The sequence below is a fragment of the Bos indicus genome, chromosome 2 (genome assembly GCF_029378745.1).
Source record: "Bos indicus isolate NIAB-ARS_2022 breed Sahiwal x Tharparkar chromosome 2, NIAB-ARS_B.indTharparkar_mat_pri_1.0, whole genome shotgun sequence".
Lineage (NCBI taxonomy): Eukaryota > Metazoa > Chordata > Mammalia > Artiodactyla > Bovidae > Bos > Bos indicus.
Genome location: NC_091761.1, coordinates 31654605 through 31676799, shown reverse-complemented (window position 1 = coordinate 31676799; position 22195 = coordinate 31654605). Strand labels below are relative to the sequence as shown.

Below are 22195 nucleotides of genomic sequence, written 5' to 3'. Positions count from 1 at the left end.
TTATAAAAAGAATAGTATTCATACTAATTATAAAGGACTCTTACAAATCAATAAAAAACACAATAGAAAAATACAGATAATTCACAAATAAGAAATATGAATGGTCAGAAGCAAATGAAAAGATGTGCAACCTTATAAGTAGTCAATCTAAAGCAAATCAATGCCATAATTAATTTCATTACACTCATTATACTGGCAGAAACTTTAAATTCTGAAAATACCAGCTGTTGATGAGAAAATGTGGCAATGGAGACACAGTACTGGTGGGTACAACCACTTTGGAGAAACAATTTGGCAGCATCTAGTGAAACTGATTATGTACCTGCTCTGCAGCCAAACAGTCCCAATTGTGAATACATACAGCAGAGAACGCCTTCACATGGGCATAATAATGTGTACTTCAGTGTGTTTTTTAATGATAGAAATTAAGATTCTCAATTTTCTTCAATGGAGAAAGGATAAATAAATTTTAATATATACATACAATGAAATAAAATTAAAATAAACTAGATCTACATTTACTGACATGGAATAATCAAAAATGCTGAATGAAACTGTAAGTTGCAGAGATATTCATACAATATATATTTTTACATAAATCACTAAAACAAAGTACAGTGCTATATTTTGCAAAGGTATAAAATTATGAAAGGAAGGATGTTCACCCACCTCAGGACAGTGGTTCCCTCACAGTAGGAAGAAAGGAGAGACAGAACAGGATGGAGAAAAAAAGAACAAAGAAGGGAGCTACCACGAACGAACAACATCCTGTCTCCTCAAAAGAAAAAATAAGTACTTCTCCACATGTTTGGAATTATTTCATGGTTAAAAGCATATTATTACATGTTACAAAGTGGATGAACTTTGAAAACTTGCTAAGTGAAAGAAACCAGACACAGAGGTCATACATTATATGATTTCATTTATATGAAATATCTAAAGTGAGCTAAATGCATAGAGACAGGAAGCAAATTACTGGTTGCCAGGGGTTGGGGGAAGGCATGGGTTCGGGAGTGACTTAATGGATACAGGGTTTCCATTTGGGGTGATGGAATTAAACAGAGGTAATTATTGCACAACACTGTAAATGTACCAAATGCCACTGAATTATATGCTTGAAAATGCTTAATTTTATGTTATATGAATTTTAGCTCTTCAATTTAAAAAAAATTGTTTTAAGCACATTACACTTTTAGGAGTAGAATAAGACTAAAAATAGAATAATCAGCGAGGAGACTCTCTAAGTAATTATGAGATGATTTGGCCTGAACTACAACAATGGCAGAGAGCACATTAAAAAAAATGGATAAATTCAACAGTTGTTTTTCCCAAGAGAAGTTTGTAACCAGCTGAATGAGGAAACAGAAGAATCCTGAGGAGTCAAAAGAGAAGGAAGATTTCTGATCTTCTAGTATAAGCAGAGAGCATGCTATTTCCTAGGAAGGGCAACCCAGGAGAAGAAGCAAGTTTAACAGGATAAGTATTAATTTGGTTTGGAATATGCTGACTGTGCAAAGCCTACGGTTTCCACAAATGAAGATATTCAGCAAGCAGCCCAGGCAAACCGAGTCTAGACTTATATATAGAGGCCACGGGAGTAGATGAGATTGCCCCAGCAATAAAACGAAAATAAAATGAAAACAAAAAGCTATAGTATAAAACCCTAAGGAATGCCAACATCAAGATCCTTCAACAGAGACCTATAAGAGGTAGAAGCCAAGAAAACGTTTCACAAAGGAAAGGGTAGTCAAAAAAGCCCCAAACTGCTGAGGTATCAAAATAAGCACTGAAGTAGGTCTTCAGGAATATGGTGGTCTTTAGAGATTTTAGTGAGAGCAATTTCCTGACATGCTGCAGAAAAGTCAAGTAGAAAAAAACACTTCAAATGTTTAACAACCCAATACCCTCAAGATTAATGATATAGGTACCAATAAAATCAGAGACATTTCAGCGAGAAAGAACTTTAGCTAGAAAAGAATCAAGAAGGAAAAGAGAGATGACAGCTGATCCTCTTGAGGATTATAAAAAGCCACTTTCCACAGACCTGAAAACTACACTAGGTTTCTCAAATTTTTCTACCAGAAAATTCTTTTCTATCAAGAATACAAAAGAAGGTCATTACACAGCACTTGCCTTCTCAGGGTAGGCAAGAAGTCTAAGGTGTACAATTTGTTCTTAAAAATCCATGTAAATTGTGCATTTGACTCATAAAAACAGGAGTGTTTATTCTAACATAAAAGTGTTTCCTCTCATTTTCAATTAAAATTATTGTTCCAGAAAGGTGTTCCATGTTTATCGTGCAACTTCCCATATGGCCCTCCCACCATTCTCATATACACCATATGCATATACACACTATATCCTCCCACTTTGAGAAACATGGAGGGCATGCTTCATTTCCTCTGGAAATTTCTGCAGAAGGATCTGCTGGAGCACAAGGTTCATGAACTACTACATGACCTATAAACATTTCTTCCTTTCCCTTAAAACTATCTTCAACCTTCAAAGTATGTTTCATGGAACTGAATGGCTACATCCATGTGGAAAGGACTTTAATCATACCACTTCCTCATCTTTCTTGACAGAAGATTCCTAATTTATCAAATATTCTTTACATGGAGGTTGATCCAATGCTTTCAAATCACTTTTTTCTAAACCTTTCCCATTTATTTACCAAGGCATAGGCATGGTTTGGTAAAGAAGTCCTTATGCCTTCAGGACAAAGACAGGTTCAGCCTAAATGAGGTCATTAAAACAAAACATCAAGTTCCCAGTGCCCTAAGATTCTAAGCCAATGACCTACAGAATGTTCCAGGTGATCTTAATTTCCCTGGCACAGCACAGTAAGAGTACTGTAATATAATGCAAAATGTCTCCAAAGAGAAACTAGATACTGGCCTGAGTCTTGCCAATACACAGTTAAATAATACCAAAGTACCCCTTTCATCTGAATACTGGGCTTCGTCACCCTTCCCAAGAATGAAAGTAATCTTCTACTGTGAATGTGGGTTGACTGAAAAGCTTTTACTGGACTTAGTCCCATAAAGCATACATGCTTTTTAACTGGCACACATGGGCTGGTAAGACTGAAAATGCTTACAAGGAGACCAAAGAGACAAGAACAGCACATATTCTGAGCAACAGTAATCCGGATTTAGAATGTGCTAATAGTGGTAAATCAATACTCAAAAGTTTATTCGGATGAGGATCTCTTTAACATCTAACAATATCAGAACCTTCCCAGTAACTAAACTAAATCTTACTTTCCTAAGTTTTCTTCCAAACTCTTTACCATTTATATTAAACTATCAGTGCGTTCTTAAACATACCCTCATTCCTTCTATTAATAATACCTACTTCCTCTGCCCCTTTCCCATGCATTCATTCATTCATTTATTCTTTCATTCAGCAAAATTTATTGTTGTTTAGTCACTCGGTTGTGTCCAGCTCTTTTGACCCTGTGGACTGCAGCTCGCCAGGCTTCCCTATCCTCCACCATCTCCCAGAGCTTGCTCAAACTCATGTCCATTGAGTCAGTGATGCCATCCAAGCATCTCGTCCTCTGTCATCCCCTTCTCCTCCTGCCTTCAAACCTTCCTAGCATCAGGGTGAGGGTCTATTAAATGCCAGACACTGCTCTATCTACTGGAATCTGAATAGCATATAAAACAAAGTCCCTGCCCTCACAGGGATTATATGCTAGTGGAAAAAGGTACTGGGAGAATAAACAGATACATGTATGAACATACAATATGCCAGCTGACAGTAAGTGCTAGAGAATAATTAAGCTGAATAAGGGAGAAAAGAGTGCAGATGTGACAGAAAGCAACATCAATCTCTGAATTTCATCTGAGCTAAAATTCATTTTTAATGATCAATCATCCAATAAATCAATTAGGGCCTCTTGGTGACTCAGAGGTTAAAGTGTCTGCCTGCAAGGCGGGAGACCCAGGTTCAATCCCTGGGTCGGGAAGATCCCCTGGAGAAGGGAATGGCAACCCACTCCAGTATTCTTGCCTGGAGAACCCCATGGATGGAGGAGCCTGGTAGGTTATAGTCCATGGGGTCACAAAGAGTCAGACACGACTGAGCGACTTCACTCACTTTATAATGTAACCAAAAATTGAGTTGTAAACCACCCAACTATTTGCTACCCAATCAGATTAATTCATTGTCTCAATTTCTGGACAGCTTATCAAAAAGGCCAACACTCTTTCACTTACTTTGTTCAAAGTAAAACGCTCAGAAAAATATGGGAGAAAAGTATTAAATTTATTACACCTTGGCCAAACCAACATGCTGATGAGGTTTTTGCATGACTTCTTTCCAATTTTTTTTAATACAATGCTTTTGTTTTATCATGTACTTTATACGTTCATCAAAAGTTTAGGGATATATACTGTTTACAGTAGGCAAGACATGGAAGCAACCGACAGATGAGTGGACAAAGAAGATGTGATACACACACACACACACACACACACACACACAATGGGATATTACTCAGACAAAAAAGAATGACATAAAAATAAATAAATAAAAAAAGAATGAAATAATGCCATTTGCAGCAACATGGCCTAGAGATTATTATACTAAGTAAGCAAGATAGACAAAGACAAGTATTATATATCACTTATATGTGGAATCTAAACTATAATACAAACTATGAACTTTTTTATAAAACGTAAACAGATTCACAGACATAGAAACAAACTTACAGTTACCAAAAGGGAAATGGAATAGGAGAGGGATAAATTAGCAGTTTGCAATAAGCAGACACAAACTACTATATATAAAAAAAACAACAAAAGTCCTACTGTATAGCACAGGGAACTATATTCAATACTGTGTAATAAACCATATGAAAAAGAATATATATATATTATATATATAACTGACTCACTTTGCTGTATACCAGAAATTAACCAACACTGTAAATCAACCACAAATCAATTCTGAAAATTTTAATCCTTCTAAATTAAATAATAAAAAAGGTTTAGGACTGTAAATTTAGTGCATTTAATTTAAGAAAAATGTCAACCATATAACTGGAAGTTAGTCCTCACTCTCAAATCAATCAGACAAATCAGACTAATGTTCTATCAAATAAAGTCCAGCTTTACTTTTCAATTCAAATGGAGGGATCAATATGCATTCTGAGAAAAAAAATATTTTAAAAACCAGTAAAAATTAATTATCAAACATATTTTCTAAAGAAATAGCTGAAAGCACTCAAAATTAAAATAATACAGAATTTAGAGTTCTGAGTAGTATGACAAAGTGCTAGGAAGGCCATGGAATTCCTTTGATAATTGTGTGAATGTACATTTACACCTTGATTTTCAGCTTTTGGATGTAATTTTTAACAGTTAAGTATAAAATTAGAAATGGTTTCATTAATTATAGTATTCGTCATGATAAAGTTTTCTTATGGTTTTAATGAAAGCAACTTGTATATACTTCTAAAAATTAGTCTACTGTATTTTATTGATGATGTTGTCATTGTTTAGCCACCTAAGTTGAATCCAACTCTTTTGGACCTCATGGACTGTAGCCCACCAGGCTCTTCTGTCCATGAGATTTCCCAGGCAAGAATACTGGAGTGGGTTGCCATTTCCTTCTCCTGGGGATCTTCCCAACCCAAGCACTGAACCCAAATCTCCTGGATTATCAGGAGGATTCTTTACCACTGAGCCACCTTGGGAGCCCATTTGATTAATAGAAAGTGGAAAATACTAATGTATTTTATGATTAAATAGGTTGGGAATTGACTGGAATGAATAGTTCATTACATAATTTAATAAAATACCACAGTACTAAATAAGACAAATAAAAGCTGAAAAAAATTATGTATAAATTATATCCTTGAGATGTTGCAGCATACAATCCAAGACTGCCCTTTTCAGGACTGAAGGACTAATTCTCCCAGCTATTACAGTGTCAGCCACTAAGACCTGGCTAAGGGTTGGGGGCAGGGCATGCAAAATATCAGACTGAGTGACTGAGGACAAGGGCTTCCCAGATGGCTAAGTGGTAAAGAATCCACCTGCCAGTGCAGGAGCTGAGAAGGTCCCCTGAAGGAGGAAATGGCAACCCACTCTAGTATTCTTGCCTGAGAAATCCCATGGACAGTGGAGCTTGCGGGCTACAGTCCATCAGGTTGCAAGAGTCAGACATGACTGAGCAACTAAGCACACACATGCATGCAAGTGTTCCCCACCTGTCACTGCTCTCAGCTGAGGAGAGTCACCATGTCCAAGCTCAGGTCCTGCTGAGCAGCCTCTGTGCCCTAATGCTGAACAATTCTATAGGGCCTTTGCAGCTCTAGCTCCTATGAGATCAGCTGATGCTTCTGCTGTGGCTGCACTGCAGCCCAACTTGTCCTGTGCTCGTCCCACAGACAGTGTTTCCAAGTGCCCTGAGCCCCAGCATACTTCCTGCAGGCAAATCTAGGCTCCAAGTCGGCTCCCGGGGGAACTTCCCTCACCCACAGAACCCACTTAGTAATATATATAACATCAGGTGTTTGTAGGTGCATTTTCTTTCAGCTGTGGATATGTCTCAAGTATTGAGAACAGTGGAAAATACATATAAATTACATTTAAATACATCCCAAAAGGCCATTTTCAGCATTCAGTATTTCCCACTGATGCGCTCGCTATTTGCTTTGTTCTTAGGAAATTCTCCCTCAAAAGTTATATATTCTTTGACAACAGTCAGTAGAGGGAAGAACTAAGTCAATAAATGTAAATTGAAAAACAGAAAAAGTGAAAATTGTCATTACTCCAATCATATATCTGAATTCAGAATGTTTCAACACCAGCCAAAGTCCTTATTTCTAACCATGTTGCCCCTTAACAAAAATATAAGGCATAAAAAGACAAGAACCCCTTCTGATTTGTTGCACTCTGATTAATCATTAAAGGACACTTTCCCTGTGTGTGATGCCCTGGAGGTTTTCATGCCCCAGGGTGATGCACCTAGTGAGACACTTACTGTGAACACAGGTAGCTGTTAGGAAGAAGTACACGCGGAGGATGAGGATCTGGGAACTAGTTATCCTAAATCTCTGAGTTTGTAAATCTCTTGGAAAGTGTATATCCACAGAGTATACGTCTCCCCATTTCTACATCATAGCACTGGCCTAAATCATTCATCGATGACATTAATAGGTAATAATTTAAAACACTTGCTATAATAATAGGGCTTCCCAAGTAGTACTACTGGCAAAGAACCAGCTTGCCAACACAAGAGACATAAAAGACATGGATTCGATCCCTCGGTCGGGAAGATTCCCTTGGAGGAGGAAATGGCACCCCATCCCAGGATTCTTGCCTAGAGAATCCCATGGACCGAGGAGTCTGATGGGCTACAGTCCATACGGTCACACAGATTCGGACACAAGTGAAGTAACTTAGCACGCATACGCTGATGGTTCAGATGGTAATGAATCTGCCTTCAATGCGGGAGACCTGAGTTCAAGCCTTGGGTCGGGAAAATCCCCTGGAGGAAAGCATGGCTACCCACTTCAGTATGCTTGCCTGAAGAACCCCATGAACAGTGGAGCCTGGCAGGCTACAGTCCATGGGATCACAAAAAGTCAGACATGACTGCAGTGACTTAGCACGCATGCATGCACACTATAATAACATCTACCCCTTGCTCTGAGAGACTCCTATTAAAAACCCAACTCATATTTACACTTAATTTTTTTTCTAAATGCGTAGATTTTAAACACACAATAAACTGGAAGTATAACAATCCACCATGTACTTATCACTTATAATTCCATTAAATGAGAATAATGATTAAAATCAGAAATATATCCACTAATTTCACTACACATGATCAAAATTTCCTATGTGCATAATGAAAGAAAAAGATATGTACTGCTAAAATCCCACAGGTCTACAAACCTAGTATATTCATTTTTTTGTAAATAGAATCTGTTAATAAAATTAGAAATATGTTTTAATGTTTTAAAATTTGATGAAGAGGAAAAAGATGACTGACAATGATTAGAATAAATATGCCAAATATAGTTTGTTTAATTGGTTTTAACTATTTATCTTCAATGATCCATTTACTCATTAATTCTTTCCTTAAAAGAATCCAAGAACAATAAAACCACAGCATTTTATTTGGAGAGAAAAACAATAACTAGAGCAAATAAATAAATGAGACCGTTCAGATTATGGTAACTATGACCAAGGAAATGTGATAGGATGGGGAAAGAAAGTGTGGAGGGATACTTTAGGTTGACTTGTCAAAAAAGACCTGCTTGATGAGATGATCTTACGCTAGGATCTAAAGAATAAAGAGGAGTCAGCTTTGTAAATAACCAGGACAAAAAGGTTCCAGATGGAGAAAACAGCCAAGCCCAAGACTCTGAGGTAGAAAAAAAAAAGCCTGCCAAGTTCACATTCAGGCAGGACTGTCCCTCTCCAGTGGTTAGAACATGAAGAGTAGAATGCAGGTGAGGTTCAAGACATGGACAGAAAGCAAACTGCTTAGGAACCTGCAGTCCAAGGCGGAATTTAAAATTTTCTCATAAGCTATCAAAACGTTTTCAACCAGGGAGTGACATAATGGGATCTACATTTTTAAAAGTTCATTTCTTGCAAGTATATGGAAAATGGGCCACAACAGCCTAAAGGAGAAGCAAAAGGAGGCCATTTAAAATGTTCCTAGATGTCAGAAGACAGAGGCTCCAGTTGGGATGGTAGCAGCAGAGATGGAGAGGAGGTTATGGATTAAGTTTATTGGGATGAAAGATGCAGCAGTACTTGAAAGAAGGCCAGAAAGAGGACTCCTTGGTTTTTGACTTGAGTGATCAAACAGATGACTTGAGCAAGCAGAGTTTAGAAAAGGACACAGAAGATATAAGCCCCTCAAACCCTTTAAGCCAAGCATAGCCAAGAGCATACTGAACCTAGGCCAGTCTCCACTGTTCATATATAATCTTATAGCCTTATTTCTAAGTTTAAATACAATTTTAACACACAAACTGACCCCTTCCGGATATGATACCTTTCTGACTTTCTCTTATTTGAATCTAGACACATTGATGCACAATGTCAAGTTTAAAAGCCCCTTCTTGTCCCCATCATCTCTGTAAAGTTGGCTCCTGTGCATCTTGCCCCACAGCACCCAAATGTTTTCTTCGTCAAAGGAGGTGTGGTAACCACGTGAGAAGATCTAAGACTGAAAGGGAAATGCTTGGGCCAATGGGATCAAAAAAGCCTCCTAAGACACCTGTCTACTATGCAATCATTAGTATTAATATTCCAAGAGCCATCAGAATCACTTGCTCTAGGAACAGATAAAAATTGTAGCACTCAGGGGCCCAGAAAGTGGGCAATAGGCTAATATCACATCACTCAGCAGCAGGACCCTATTAAAAACTAGGTTTGTGGATTCCCAGTCCAGTATCTTTCAATTACATCATATGGCCCTACATCCTTCTATGGAAACGGTATTAAAAGCTGGTGCAGAGGATGGTGTAAATCTACCATTTGGAAGCGCAATTGTGGGTTAAAAAAGTAACTGGCTCCCCTAATAACCTAATAATCATATCTAGCATTGTATGTGCTCAGTCAAATCCAACTCTTTGCAACCCCATGGACTGTATGTAGCCTGTCAGTCACTTCTGTCCATGGAATTTTTCAGGCAAGAATACTGGAGCAGGTTCCCATTTCCTCCTCCAGAGGATCTTCCCAACACACGGGTTGAAGAAGTCTCCTGAGTCTCTCTCACTGGCAGACAGTTCTTTACCTCTGCACCACCTGGGAAACCCCATCTAACATTACATCTATGGAAAAAATACAAGTGAATAAATAGCCAACTTATAAACGATCTTTCAGAATAGATGGAAACATCTGTAAACTACCAATAGTTAAAAATGGTAATCCTGCTATTTGTGTTTATTCTCTCTGTGGCTTTGAAAACTACTCAATAAGTGGAACCAAAGGGAAGGACAAGAAGTAAAAGATACTTTTCCTATGTCAGCTCTCCCATTAGACTTCTAAACTGATTCTGAAAGTTTCCCTTCTGCTCCCTTTCTTTGGCAAAGGCTTGTGGCCATTTCCTAAGTTCTGCATTGAGCTAGCCCTTACCGAGAGTGCCGAAAGGACAATTCCCAAGTCCGCTTATCCTTGTTCAGATACTTATACGATGGAGTTTATTACTATTCCGTATAAGCTGACATGTTTCAAACCAACTCCATAAGACTTCAGAAAGCTTTTCTATATTAAGATCCACATTTATATTGAACCATGAATGACTCCAGTTTTCCTTCTCTTGAAGAACTTAATATACGCCCCTAAGGAAAAACAAACTAGAAGCTGAGCTTTCAAAGAAGTAAAAAATAAAAGTCATGTTGCAGATAAAGGTTGGACTGCAAATGTATCCTGCAAATTAACTAAAAATTAGAGGCAAACTTCAAACTGGAAATAAAACCTTGACAAGCAGCTCTGCTAGGGGATTTAAGTTTTAAAATAGGAAGAGACAGCTGTTTTCTGTTACAGTCGAAGGTATCTAGCATGAAGTAGGGAGGATCCTGAGTTGATAGCTCCTGTCCTCAGAAGCCAAGGGACCTCAGTAACATGCAGGCTTGGAACAAAGAACAAGGAACAAGGAAGATGACCATCACTGAAGGGTGTCATCAACTGAAAGCACTGTCAAGTAAACTCCCTTCAAGTGAACTAAATGATTTGAGGTAAAGGAGTTGGATCCTGTGAACTGTGCAGATTATGTCAGACCAATTAATCGGTGGGTTACCATATATCATTCATATATTATAAGAATTTGTGTGTCCAGTGTTCTTTGTTTGAGCTTTTTTTCCCTAGGACACTAGTTGTTCATTATTTCCTCCCCATCTCCTTACATTATACCTACTGAACTTGCACTTCCTACTCACAGAATTTGTTCCATAACCTTTGCTGAGTGAGCAGCGGTCCAGGTCCCTTGTGTCACCTTGGCCACAGCTGACTGAATAAGAGCTGGACATACTGGGTTAACAGCTCTCTCCAAATATGGACTCACGTGCTAAACCAGCTAAACCAGGAAGAGTTATTCCAATAAGGGTAGCCACTTGGGGCCACATGCAGTGACATCAATCAAGACAAGCAAGACCATTGAGAAATATCAGAGGATGATATGGATTTAGAAAAAGAAGCAGAGACTATGTGCTATGTTTATGGGAAAATAAAGAGGGAGAACGGAGAAAGTGGCTGCCTTGATTTTTGCTGGCTCTCTGATTCCCAATTCCAGTCTCTCATGAGATCAATGAACTTTTGGCCTTCAGGTACTATAATATAACCTTTCAAACTAGTTAACATGAGTCTCTATTCACCCCAAACAATCAATACCTGGATAAAATACCAACTAAAGTCCTTTTGTAATATTTCTACCTTTTCTCAACTAAATAAAATTGTCTTCAATCTTGAAAGGTCAAATTGCTCCAGAGCCTGAAAGCAGCAGAGAATAAGAGTACCCCTAATTTTGTATATATGTTAAAGAAAAAAAAGAAGTCAAATCCCATGCCCTTCACCAGGATATTATTATTCAGTGGATTTTACAAGAAGCCCCAGTATCTATATTTTTAATAAGCATCCCTGCTGATTCTGAGGAAGGTAGTCCAGTGAGAAGTACGGCTTTAGAACCGTGCTTCAATACTGCTACAAAGATCTGGGCACTTTTGAATTTCTCCCAAGGAAAATCATATTCATCAAGTGCCAACATTCAAAAGTAGCACTCTGCTGCTGGAAACACATATTTGTTTGAAACCCCAATAGGAGCAAGTATTGTTTCTGTATATTTTCTGCAAATATATGAAATTTGCATTTCATTTTACATAATATAGGATTTTGTAAAACAGCCTGGTGGGCCTAAACACAATGTATAATGCCGTTTCCGTGGATTCAAACAGCCAAAGACCTAATTTAAAGATTCTGAGGTATAACCAGTTTGTAATTTGAGGATTTCATGTATCATTCCAACTTAGAAATTTGACTATGAAGGATATTAAGTGATACCAAGATATTTTTCACATGCAGCTCAGCTGGTAAAGAATCCACCTGCAATGCAGGAGACCCCGGTTTGATTCCTGGATCGGGAAGATCCCCTGGAGAAGGGATAGGCTACCCACTCTAGTATTCTTGGACTTCCCTAGTGCCTCCGCTGGTAAAGAATCTGCCTGCAATGTGGGAGACCTGCATTCGATCCCTGGGTTGGGAAGATCCCCTGAAGAAGGGAACAGCTACCCACTCCAGTATTCTGGCCTGGAGAATTTCATGGACTGTATAGTCCATGGGGTCACAAAGAGTCGGACACGACTGAATGACTTTCACTTTTCAAGGAATTTTTATTTTTGCTAGGGAATAATAGCCTGCTAGTTAAATAAGAAAATGTAGTTTCCAGCAGTGCATACAAAACTAGGTAGGGATGCAATGACAGAATGTCCAGAATTTACTTTTTTAAAAAATAATTTATTGTGCTTCAACAAATACAATAAAAATTTCAAAAAGGAATAGATGAAATAAATGAGACAAAATCTTGATAACTGCTATATCTGGAAAATGAGAATGGGGAGTAGAGTTCTTTGCTTTCTTCTTCTATGTATATTGGAGAAATGAGTATGTAAATTTGGATAATGCAGCAGCCACATAAGAACCACACATACAGGGTTAGCACTGCACAAATTAAAGTCACTACTGACATCATGAAGGAATGATATCAGAGACCCTTTCATCGGGGACAGAGATGAACTTACTGTTTGATAGTCCTGGACATATGAGAAGAAAACAAAAATCAAAGGCAGAGCATACGGAAAAGAATTTCTTTAATTATTTGGAAGAAAGTTTTTATTTTACTGAGATATGCAAAAAGGTTTAATTCAATATAAAATAGACCAGAAATAGTGTGGTGAGGGACAAAGACATACAGAAATGACACTTTTCGATTTTCCTTTGTCTAAACTGTGGAAGCATGGACAAATCACTTCTGAGTTTTGTACTTTAAAAAAAAAAAAACTTATGATGTGGATGACAGACACACTTCCTGGCCTCGGTGTGTCTGTGGACTGTAAACTACACACGAAATCCATTTATTAATAACACTGATAAAACTTACTTGATGCAGACCAATGATTTGATAGATTTTTCATATCAGTTTTAGGGAGAAGACAGAGAAGAAAGCTAGAGGGGGAAGAAAACACAAAAAGACTGCTATAGTCGAGGAAGGAAAAAGAAAAAGGAATCCAGATCCTTAGGTGGAGATCATCAAATGGCTTTTGCTGCCTCACCTTTTATATTATGGGGAGAGTTATAACTAACAACAACTGATACAGGTTTATCACTCTGCTATTCTTAGAGTTCTCGGTTTCTGCGGATATTGTACCTTCCTTAAAAGGGGGCTGTCTATGCTTCAAGAAATCCAATTTTCAGGTTCTAGCCGTGATAACATCAGCCACAAAACATTTCTTTGCCTCAACTTACTCATCTCTAGAAGACTGTTTCACCAGCTTATCTCAAAGATCTCTTCCAGCTTGAAACTTCCATGACACTGTTTCTCACAAGTGATTTTTTATCTTTAAAATCTTCAGTGGCTTTATTTTGAATTAGTTATCCTACACAGTCCTGGAAAGCAATGAGCCAGAGCAACTACAGAAACTGAGTCCAAGTACAAAAATAACCCGGGGGTAGGCAAACTCGAGAAAAGAACTGATTCTTTTGCAAAGGCTAAAGATATTCTTTCCCTTTCTTCGAATAATAAGTGCTCAGGTACGATTTTCTGGTAAATTTTAATCAGAAATAGGAAAAAAGATAGCTAAAGTCATAAGTTACTTTTCATATAAAATGTAAATTGCAAGTAACTTTTCTGGATCATGTATATGGAGGGCACACTTCAAATCTGCTTTATTGGCAAACACAAAAAAATTATGCTGAAGAAATATACCCAGTTAGTATTATTTTTAAAAAGGTGGGGGGAGAATAAAGAATCCAGATTCTATCCCAATCCAGTTCTTATTTTAAAATAAAAATACTGAAAGCATATAGTAATATATACTTTGAGACATTTTATTTGCACAAAGAGATAAAGCATATTCTATTTGTGGCATCAATTCATTTTACCACTCATGCATTATGTAGACATTGCAAATTGTAAAAAACAAAAAAAGTATCTATGGCCTGTAAAGTGGTTTTGACTATGGTTTTGAAAGGCCACATGAGATTTAACATTGCCAGTCTGGATTCTTTCAAACTTTTTGGTCATTTATTTCTAAGTAACAAGTGCAATTCTTCACTTTTTCTATGGGGGGAAAAGAATTGCTAAAATGACTGGAATGGTTAAACAAAACAAATCAAAGAGAGACTATCAAGAAATGAGACATCGTCTCCTAAGATGTTTCAGCCATAAATAATAGTCAATAGAAACCTAGTACATCATCTCAACCAAAGGTCAGAGATAATTGGGCCTGAAATATCATCTTGTAAAGGGTTAATCTGTGTCACAAAGACACTGAGCTTGGGGGAATTACCGACATAGAGTCCATCTGTACCCAAAACCTCCCTCATTCCAAAGAACTAAGCATATAGAAAGTAATAAAAACAAAGGATCAGTTCTAAAAGCAAAGTCTAGGTGCAGAAAAGAGAACAAAAAGAATACAAGAGATTTCCCTGGCAGTCCGTGTGTTCAGTCACTTCAGTCGTGTCCAGCTCTTTGTGACCCAGTGGACAGGAGCCCACCAGGCTCCTCTGTGCATGGGATTCTCCAGGCATGAATATTGGAGTGAGCTGCCATGTCCTCCTCCAGGGGATCTTCCCAACCCAGGAATCGAACCCACATCTCTTATGGCTCCTGCACTGGCAGGCACGTTCTTTACCACTAGTGCCACCTGGAAGCCCTGCCCTAGTGGTCCAGTAGTTAAGATCCACTTTGAATGCAGGTGATGTATGTTTGATCCCTGGTCAGGGAACTAAGATCCCACAACTAGAGAGCCCACAAGCCACAACTTCTGAACCTGAGCACTCTAAAGCCTGTGCCCCACACCTCAAGGAGAAGTCCCTCTGCTGCAACAAGAGAAGCCCCTGTGTGCTGCAACTAGAGAAAACCCGTGCTTCTCAACAAAGATCCCACAGGCTGCAACGAAGACCCGGCACAGTCAAAATAAATTAGTGCACAAAGGAGACTTCTTGCCCAGCTCTAGGACACCCTTCTCTTTACAGAAATTCCAACCCTTGCACCAAGGAAGAGATGAGCAAGGAGGGCGCTTCTCTGATGGGAGTACCCTTGGGACTGGTCCCTAGGATTCAGGCCAGAATTCTGCTCAGGCCACAGCACAGCTGTCTGTGTGGGTGCAGGGCTCTTGCCGAAGGTCACTGGGACAGGACATAAAGGCCCAAGTAGGGAACTGGTTGGAGTAAAGCACAGCATAGCACCCTTCTCCCACTTTGCCAATCTGCTGAACCGGATCTGAAGAAACATTGTCATTCAGAATCAGATGTCCTACTCAAGATGGTGACTACCCACACCTGGGCCACACTCTGACTTGACCCTGACACGTACACCCACTCTCTTTCTCTTTTTTCTTCCTCTATTAACATAATCATAAGATGTTTATTCTCTCTTTATTCAAAAGAAACCCTGCCCCTTCAGCTCATCTGGTAGACACAGGCTTTCTCCCAGTGCTCATTCACAAATTTAAAGCTGGAGTAAACCCAGGCCTTTCTCTGTCTTCCTCCCTTCCTCTGTTCAGCTCCTAATGCTTAACCTAGCCCTACCTTTTGATAAATACCCTTTTTAATTTAATTATTTTTTTTCTCTTACTTTGTGGCTGTACTACACAGTATGTGGGATCTTAGTTCCCCAGTCAGATAGAACTCATGTCCCCTGCATTGGAAAAATGGAGTTTTAACCACTGGACCACCAGGGAAGTCCCTATAAACACCCTTTGGATGGCATTTTTGCTTAGCTCTGTGCTTCAGAGCCTAGGATGATGCAAGAAACGTAGCAGGCCATCCATAAATAGGGAAACAATGCATTAAATTCCCCAAAGGACTATTATGCCATCATCAGACATTTCCTTTCCCCATCCTGGATCACAGGGATAGTTCAAAATCAATTTTTCCATCACCATGATGCACAAAATAATCTATCATCCATATTCCCATCTTACATCTTAACCCAAACACACATTATTGAACCCATCACAGATAGTAAAAGTGCAGAAAAAAGGAAAGAACAATAGCTGGGGGAAAATAATCAACCATCTTCTCTCTTTTCATTAACCCCTCCTTATGGCAAGCATCTGACTGTTTAAATTTGTTGCTTCTACCCTTGGAAGAAAAGCTATGACAGACCTAGATAGCATATTAAAAAGCAGAGACATCACTTTGCTGACACAGGTCTGTATAGTCAAAGCTATGGGTTTTCCAGTAATCATGTCAGGATATGAGAGTTGGACCATAAAGAAGGCTAGACGCCGAAGAATTGATATTTTCAAACTGTGGTGCTGGAGAAGACTCTTGAGAGTCCCTTGAATGGCAAGGAGATCAAACTAGTCGATCCTAAGAGAAATCAACCCTGAATATTCATTGGAAGGACTGATGCTGAAGCTGAAGCTCCAATACTTTGGCCATCTGATGCAAAGAACAGACTCACTGGAAAAGACCCTGATGCTGGGAAAGATTGAAGGCAAAAGAAGGGGGCATCAGAGGATGAGATGGTTGGATGGCATCACCAATTCAACGGACATATATGTGTATGTATGTCAAAGTCACTCAGTTGTGTCCGAGTCTTTATGACCCCATGAACTATACAGTCCATGGAATTCTCCAGGCCAGAATACTGGAGCGCCTAGCTGTTTCCTTCTCCAGGGAATCTTCCCAACCCAGGGATCAAATCCAGGTCTCCCACATTGCAGGCGGGTTCTTTACCAGCTGAGCCACAGGGAAGCCCAAGAATACTGGAGTAGGTAGCCTACCCCTTCTCCAGGGGATCTTCCCAACCCAGGAACTGAACTGGGGTCTCTTGCATTGCAGGTGGATTCTTTACCAACTGAGCTACTAGGGAAGCCCCCAGTGGTCATGAGTTTGAGCAAATTCTGGGAAATAGTAAAAGACAGGGTATCCTTGTGTGCTGTTTGTAGTACATGGGGTCACAAAGAGTCGGACACGACTTAGCGACTACAAACAACAACCCATGCAAGAACAAGGTACACAGTGAAGCTTCTCTTTGTTTGCTGATCCAAGACTGGAATGAAGTATATTCAGAAGAGATGGGATTAACCTAGGAAACACTTTTTTTTTTTTATAATTGTGATACATCTCCCCACCACTGCTTGGTTCTTGAAGTTTAATTTGCTCAAGTCAGCTCCACACTAGAAACTTGAAAGAAAATCATAAAAATTAAGTCCATAAGCTAATCATCACTTACAAGTCATCTGCCTTCTGCAGTCAGAAGCTTCCAAACTGAGAATTTGCTGAAATGAAAGAAAACCTGTGGGGTCCAAAACTCCATTTACCTTTCACCACAGATTCACCATTATCAATTTTCTTTAGTAAATAAGGTTGGCTTGGGTTGAAAATATGAAAGATTAAAGAAGGTATTAAAGGAACCAGTCAATTCCCTTCTCACTCTAAATCACTACCAGCTCTTCCAATTTCTGAGTTAAAATTGCTCAGTTGTTATCATATATAACTCTCCACTTACAATGTGAATAATAATAGCTCCTAGGCTCTGTACTTCACATATATTCTTTCATTTAATCCATTCCAAAAGCCTGATGGGTATGGTTTAACATACCCATTATACAGATGTAAAAAGTGAGACCCTAAAGGAAACTAATGGCAAAGAACTATGTCAGTTAATAGAGTATTTAAAATAGGCCATGCTAATCTTTTGCTAATATTGTAAGTTACTATCTTAAAGATTATATGGATATAGAACTTCTAAGATTTTTTAATTAGAACATTTTAAAATGCATACCTGTTTTTTCCTTGAATTTGCTTTGGGAAACAGGCCTGCTGACAACACAGATGTAAATGGAGAGCAGCATAGCTCAGGAAAAGGGTTTGGAATAGATGGCATTTCCAGAACATCAAGATCTTTCTTTTTTCTCCTACACCGAGAGAACATAGGATGTAATTTACATAAAACAGAATGTAAAATATAATTGCTGTCAGGATTAAAAAGTTGAGGCCAGAATGCCCCATTCTGTGACAATACTAATGTAAAGTATACAGGAAAGGTCTGTGGTGTACTTTCTGTGGGTCAGAATAAAACATGTCAATTGATATAAATCAATCTCCTTTTGCATTCCTTTCTTTCTTTTCTTTTGGCCTTAAAAAAAAAAAAAATCACCAGGCCTGGAAGCCCCATTTCCAGCACTTCTGATAATTTTCCTGAAACTGACATACAGACTACAGAATTACTGAAGTAAAAATCATTCTGAGGAGTTAGACATTGTTTTGCATCCACTAAATTGACAGTCTATAAACATTTAGTGAACTCATCCCTATTCTATTCTACTAATCACTTTTGAAAGTTATGGTTTATTAATTATAGTTGTGGTTCATCTCACTTCAAATTTCATTCACAATGTGGCCCACACACAGTTTGCTGATTTTTCAAGTGCTTATAGATACTAAACTGCAAGGCAGTGTTTTTGAGGAGGTAAGTGAATAGAACTTGCTAGTATTAATGTACTTTGGTCCACTGCAGAGTAATTTTAACTTCAGTGAAGTTGAAGCACTTTGAAAATCTGAAGGAAAAAAAAAAAAGATACCATTTAAATGTATGAATATAAAGGACTATAGATTTTTGTATTGTTGCAGCCTTTTTCTTTCCTAAAGTATGTGTGAAATTGTGAATTCTACAGGCACTTAGGGCTGAATGCTATGGAGATTGGGAAACACTTTAAAGCCTCTATTCTTTCCTGCTGAACAGCTAGACTGCTCAAATGTCAATCCGTACTTTGCCTCTCCAGGGTCGCTCTAAGACTCCATGTGGGAGGCGAACTGATTTATTCTGATTTTTTATAATACATAAAAGGGATTTTTTTGTTTTTTAACGCAGTAAAGAAGGAAGGAGGGTGGTCAGCCTGGAGCTTGGCCTCCTAGTTCACATCGATGGGCAGAGGCGAGAGCGACCCGGAGCTCTCAGTGAATCGGTGATGCTATTTATAAGGCGCTGGGAGATCGCAATGTCCAGCCCATCCGGTAGGTCCTGCCAGCTCAAAGGGAATTGTCTTCTGAGACTTTCTCAAACTTGGCCCAGCTCTGGGCACATGGCTCACCCCCTAGGACCGCCTCCTCACCCCTCGCCGGCTGCCAACCCAGGACACTCCCCCGCGCCCTCCGAGGGCTGCCTACCTGTCTGCCGCACAGCCGCGGGTCGCGTCCGGAGGGGGCAGGAGCGCCCGCGCGTGCAGCCAGGGGGCCGGCGCCAGGTCGCGGGCGTCGCCCCTCCCCTGGGCAGCGCCGCACACCTGGGCGGCCAGCGGCGAGTCCCGGGCAGCCGCCCGACCCGCGGCGCTCTGCCCATCTTGCAGGGAAGTGGTCATTGTCGCAGGCCGGGGGACTCGGGCGTCATGAGAGACCCGGCGCGGGGGGAGAAGGAGATCGGGCGGCGGGAGGCGAGGTGCCTGTTCGGCAGCCCGAGCGCGCTGCAGGTGCGGTGGCCTCGCCGCCTGCGCTCTGGACCCGGGCGGCTCACACGCTCGGCCGAGCGGTAGGCGAGGCGGCGGGGGAGGGGAGGGGGCGGAGGAGGAGGGTGGGGAGAGGGGAGGAGCGGCGGGTGGGTGGGGGCCGCGGGCGGCCGGGCGAGGCGCGGAGGGGGCGGGGAGGGCGCTGGGCGGGCACCGCTCGCGGCCCCTGGCTCTGGTGGGCGCTGGCTGGGGGCCCGCGCCCCTGACTGCCGGCTCCCGAGGCTCGGGCCGCCGGCTCCCCAGGTGGGCGCCGGAGCGCAAGGCTGAGCTCGAGGTCGGGGCGGATCCGCGTCGCGGGAGGCGGGATCCATGTGATCGGGCGCTCCCTCGGGGCTAGCCTGGCAGAGCGCAGGCGGGGCAGGGGTCTGTGCAGCCCTGACCCCCGAGACCTTTTCATTCTTCTTGCTGTGCTGTCGGAGAGCTGTCGCTGGGCCGCCATGACAGGCCCACCGTGCCAGGAGAGCGGGGGACCAGGTCTGTCCCAGTCTTTCCCCCACGTGCCTCTTGCTTCCACTCCGCAGCTGAGGACGCCGGCGAGGGAGAAGGGGTGGACGGGGAACAGGCAGTACAATCGGTGCCGAAAACTCCTGAGATGTTTGAGAATTCTGAGTAAGGTATGCGTAAACCTGACGTCTTAGGAAAATTGTTCATTTTCTTCTGATAAGAGCAGCTCTCATCTAATGGGTCCCCACTCTACCTAGTCCTGTTCTATCTCACAACGGCCTCATAAATTAGATGTTTACCCCGTTTTACAGATAAGGGAATTGAGGCTCAAAGTCATGGAGTACCTGGGACAATACAGGGCTAGTGAACTAGTGCAGTGAAGCTTCCGACCCAAAAGATTCCATGCCCCAAATCCAGACTGTTTGAAGTGGTAATTACATTATGCTCACCTGAGATGCAGTCGCCCTACTCTGAATTCTGGGTGGTAAATCTGTTTCTGCCCTTCCAGTAAGTGCCCCATCCCAGTGCACTGTTCGGGATTTCCAAATGTTTTATACACTCTTTGTTCTTTGACCAAATTAGGTAACATCTGTCCCTGGCTTCTGTTAACCAGGTTTTCTTAACCTTCACAACCTCTGCCCAGGGAAAGGCAAACACTGCCTTCTAAAGAAACTGGCAACCCCCCCTGCTCCATATCTGTGTGTCCCCCACCATCCCAGCACCCCCCCACACACACACCATGGCACCAACCACTGCCGACACCCAGGGTTTGCTAATTCCCCAGCCTGTGAGAAATCTGTAGTACTTCACAGAGGCACAAAATTTTGAGTCAAAGAGCTTACAGAATCCAAGTTTTGCTCACGTCAAAATTAAAACCCAATAAATAGCAGTGTTGACCTGGATTACACATCAAGAGTGGTCTCCAGGACACTTTATGCAATGCAATGGCTAAGCCCAGACCAAGTGGTAGGTCCCCTGAGGGATAAAATTAGTAATACTAATCATGATGATAGCTAACATATTGGTGCTGTGTGCCAGGCAAAGCCCTCATTCACATCCTATTCCCTGAAGGATGGTCTGGATTCTATGTGGATTTCAAGAGAGTTTAATGTAAAAACGTACAGATATGTTGAAGTCTTTCCAGCAAAATAAAAAAGAAGCATGTATTTGCAGATAACTTGAGCTAAAAACATAAAGAAAGAAATATATTTTCTTCATCATCATCATCAATCATTCCTATTTTCATCCAAAAGTCCTGAAGGCAGTCATTGCTCCTTTCTAAAAATGATATAGTTTGAACATTCTAACAGGAGAGTGAATCAGTGGCTGAGGTTTGTCCCCTCCCTACTCAACAACTCTCTCTTTGTCTTTCTGTCTCATACAGAGAAAGAGAGAGCAGGCTGTCTTTTTTTGCCAGAGGAAAGAGTAGGTAGAAACTATATCTTTGGAATCACTGGAAATACTATTTCCCAGTAGTGTATACTGCTCCACTTACCAGCATAAAATTTTAACCTCAGGAAAGAATATTCAGTGGTTGGAATGAGATCTCAATTGTGTCTCCCCTCTCTGGGCATTTTCTCATTTAGTGGGAATCCAGGGAGTATCCATTTGCAGGCTTTATACTCCTCCTCTAACCCCCATGAGTAAAACTTGTTATACCTGTAGTAATGGCGGGGGGTGGGGGAGGGGGCAAAAAGGAAAAGAACAAATCTCTGAGGAATGAGAACTTAAATAGTATTGTCTTGTAGATTGACATTAAATATTGAATTTACTCCCAGACACCTTGAGGATCTATATCAAGAATGATACAGTTCCCTCATTCACATTTTTGAAGCAAGCCAACAAAAGAACTAGCTTTTGTATCCAAGAGATTAAAAAAAAAAAAAAAAGATTCTGAATAAAGAACTATGCAATATAAAAGGTGCAGAGTACTATGAGACCTAGTACAGCCTAAGAGAATACAGAGGCATTTTTCTGTGAAAAGGGAAGTTCAAAAGAGATTTTCCTTCCCATAACTAATGAAGATATCTGAAACAGTAAAGC

At 40.5% G+C, this 22195-nt stretch overlaps 2 protein-coding genes across 5 annotated transcripts in view; one reads left to right on the top strand and one right to left on the bottom strand.

The window, feature by feature from the left end:
* The window catches only part of GRB14 (growth factor receptor bound protein 14), a 128139-nt gene extending 108575 nt beyond the window's left edge, over positions 1-19564 (bottom strand). For all 4 annotated transcript variants that reach the window (XM_070804068.1, XM_070804081.1, XM_019971748.2 and 1 more), the window contains exons 1-2: positions 19374-19564; positions 17989-18121 (exon numbers count right to left, since the gene is read on the bottom strand). In XM_070804068.1, coding sequence (XP_070660169.1) covers positions 17989-18121; positions 19374-19564 — 324 coding nt within the window. The remainder of the gene's footprint in view (positions 1-17988; positions 18122-19373) is intronic.
* Positions 19205-22195, top strand: part of LOC109567021 (uncharacterized) — a 58440-nt gene continuing 55449 nt past the window's right edge. The window contains exon 1 of the mRNA XM_070798162.1: positions 19205-19731. Coding sequence (XP_070654263.1) covers positions 19205-19731 — 527 coding nt within the window. The remainder of the gene's footprint in view (positions 19732-22195) is intronic.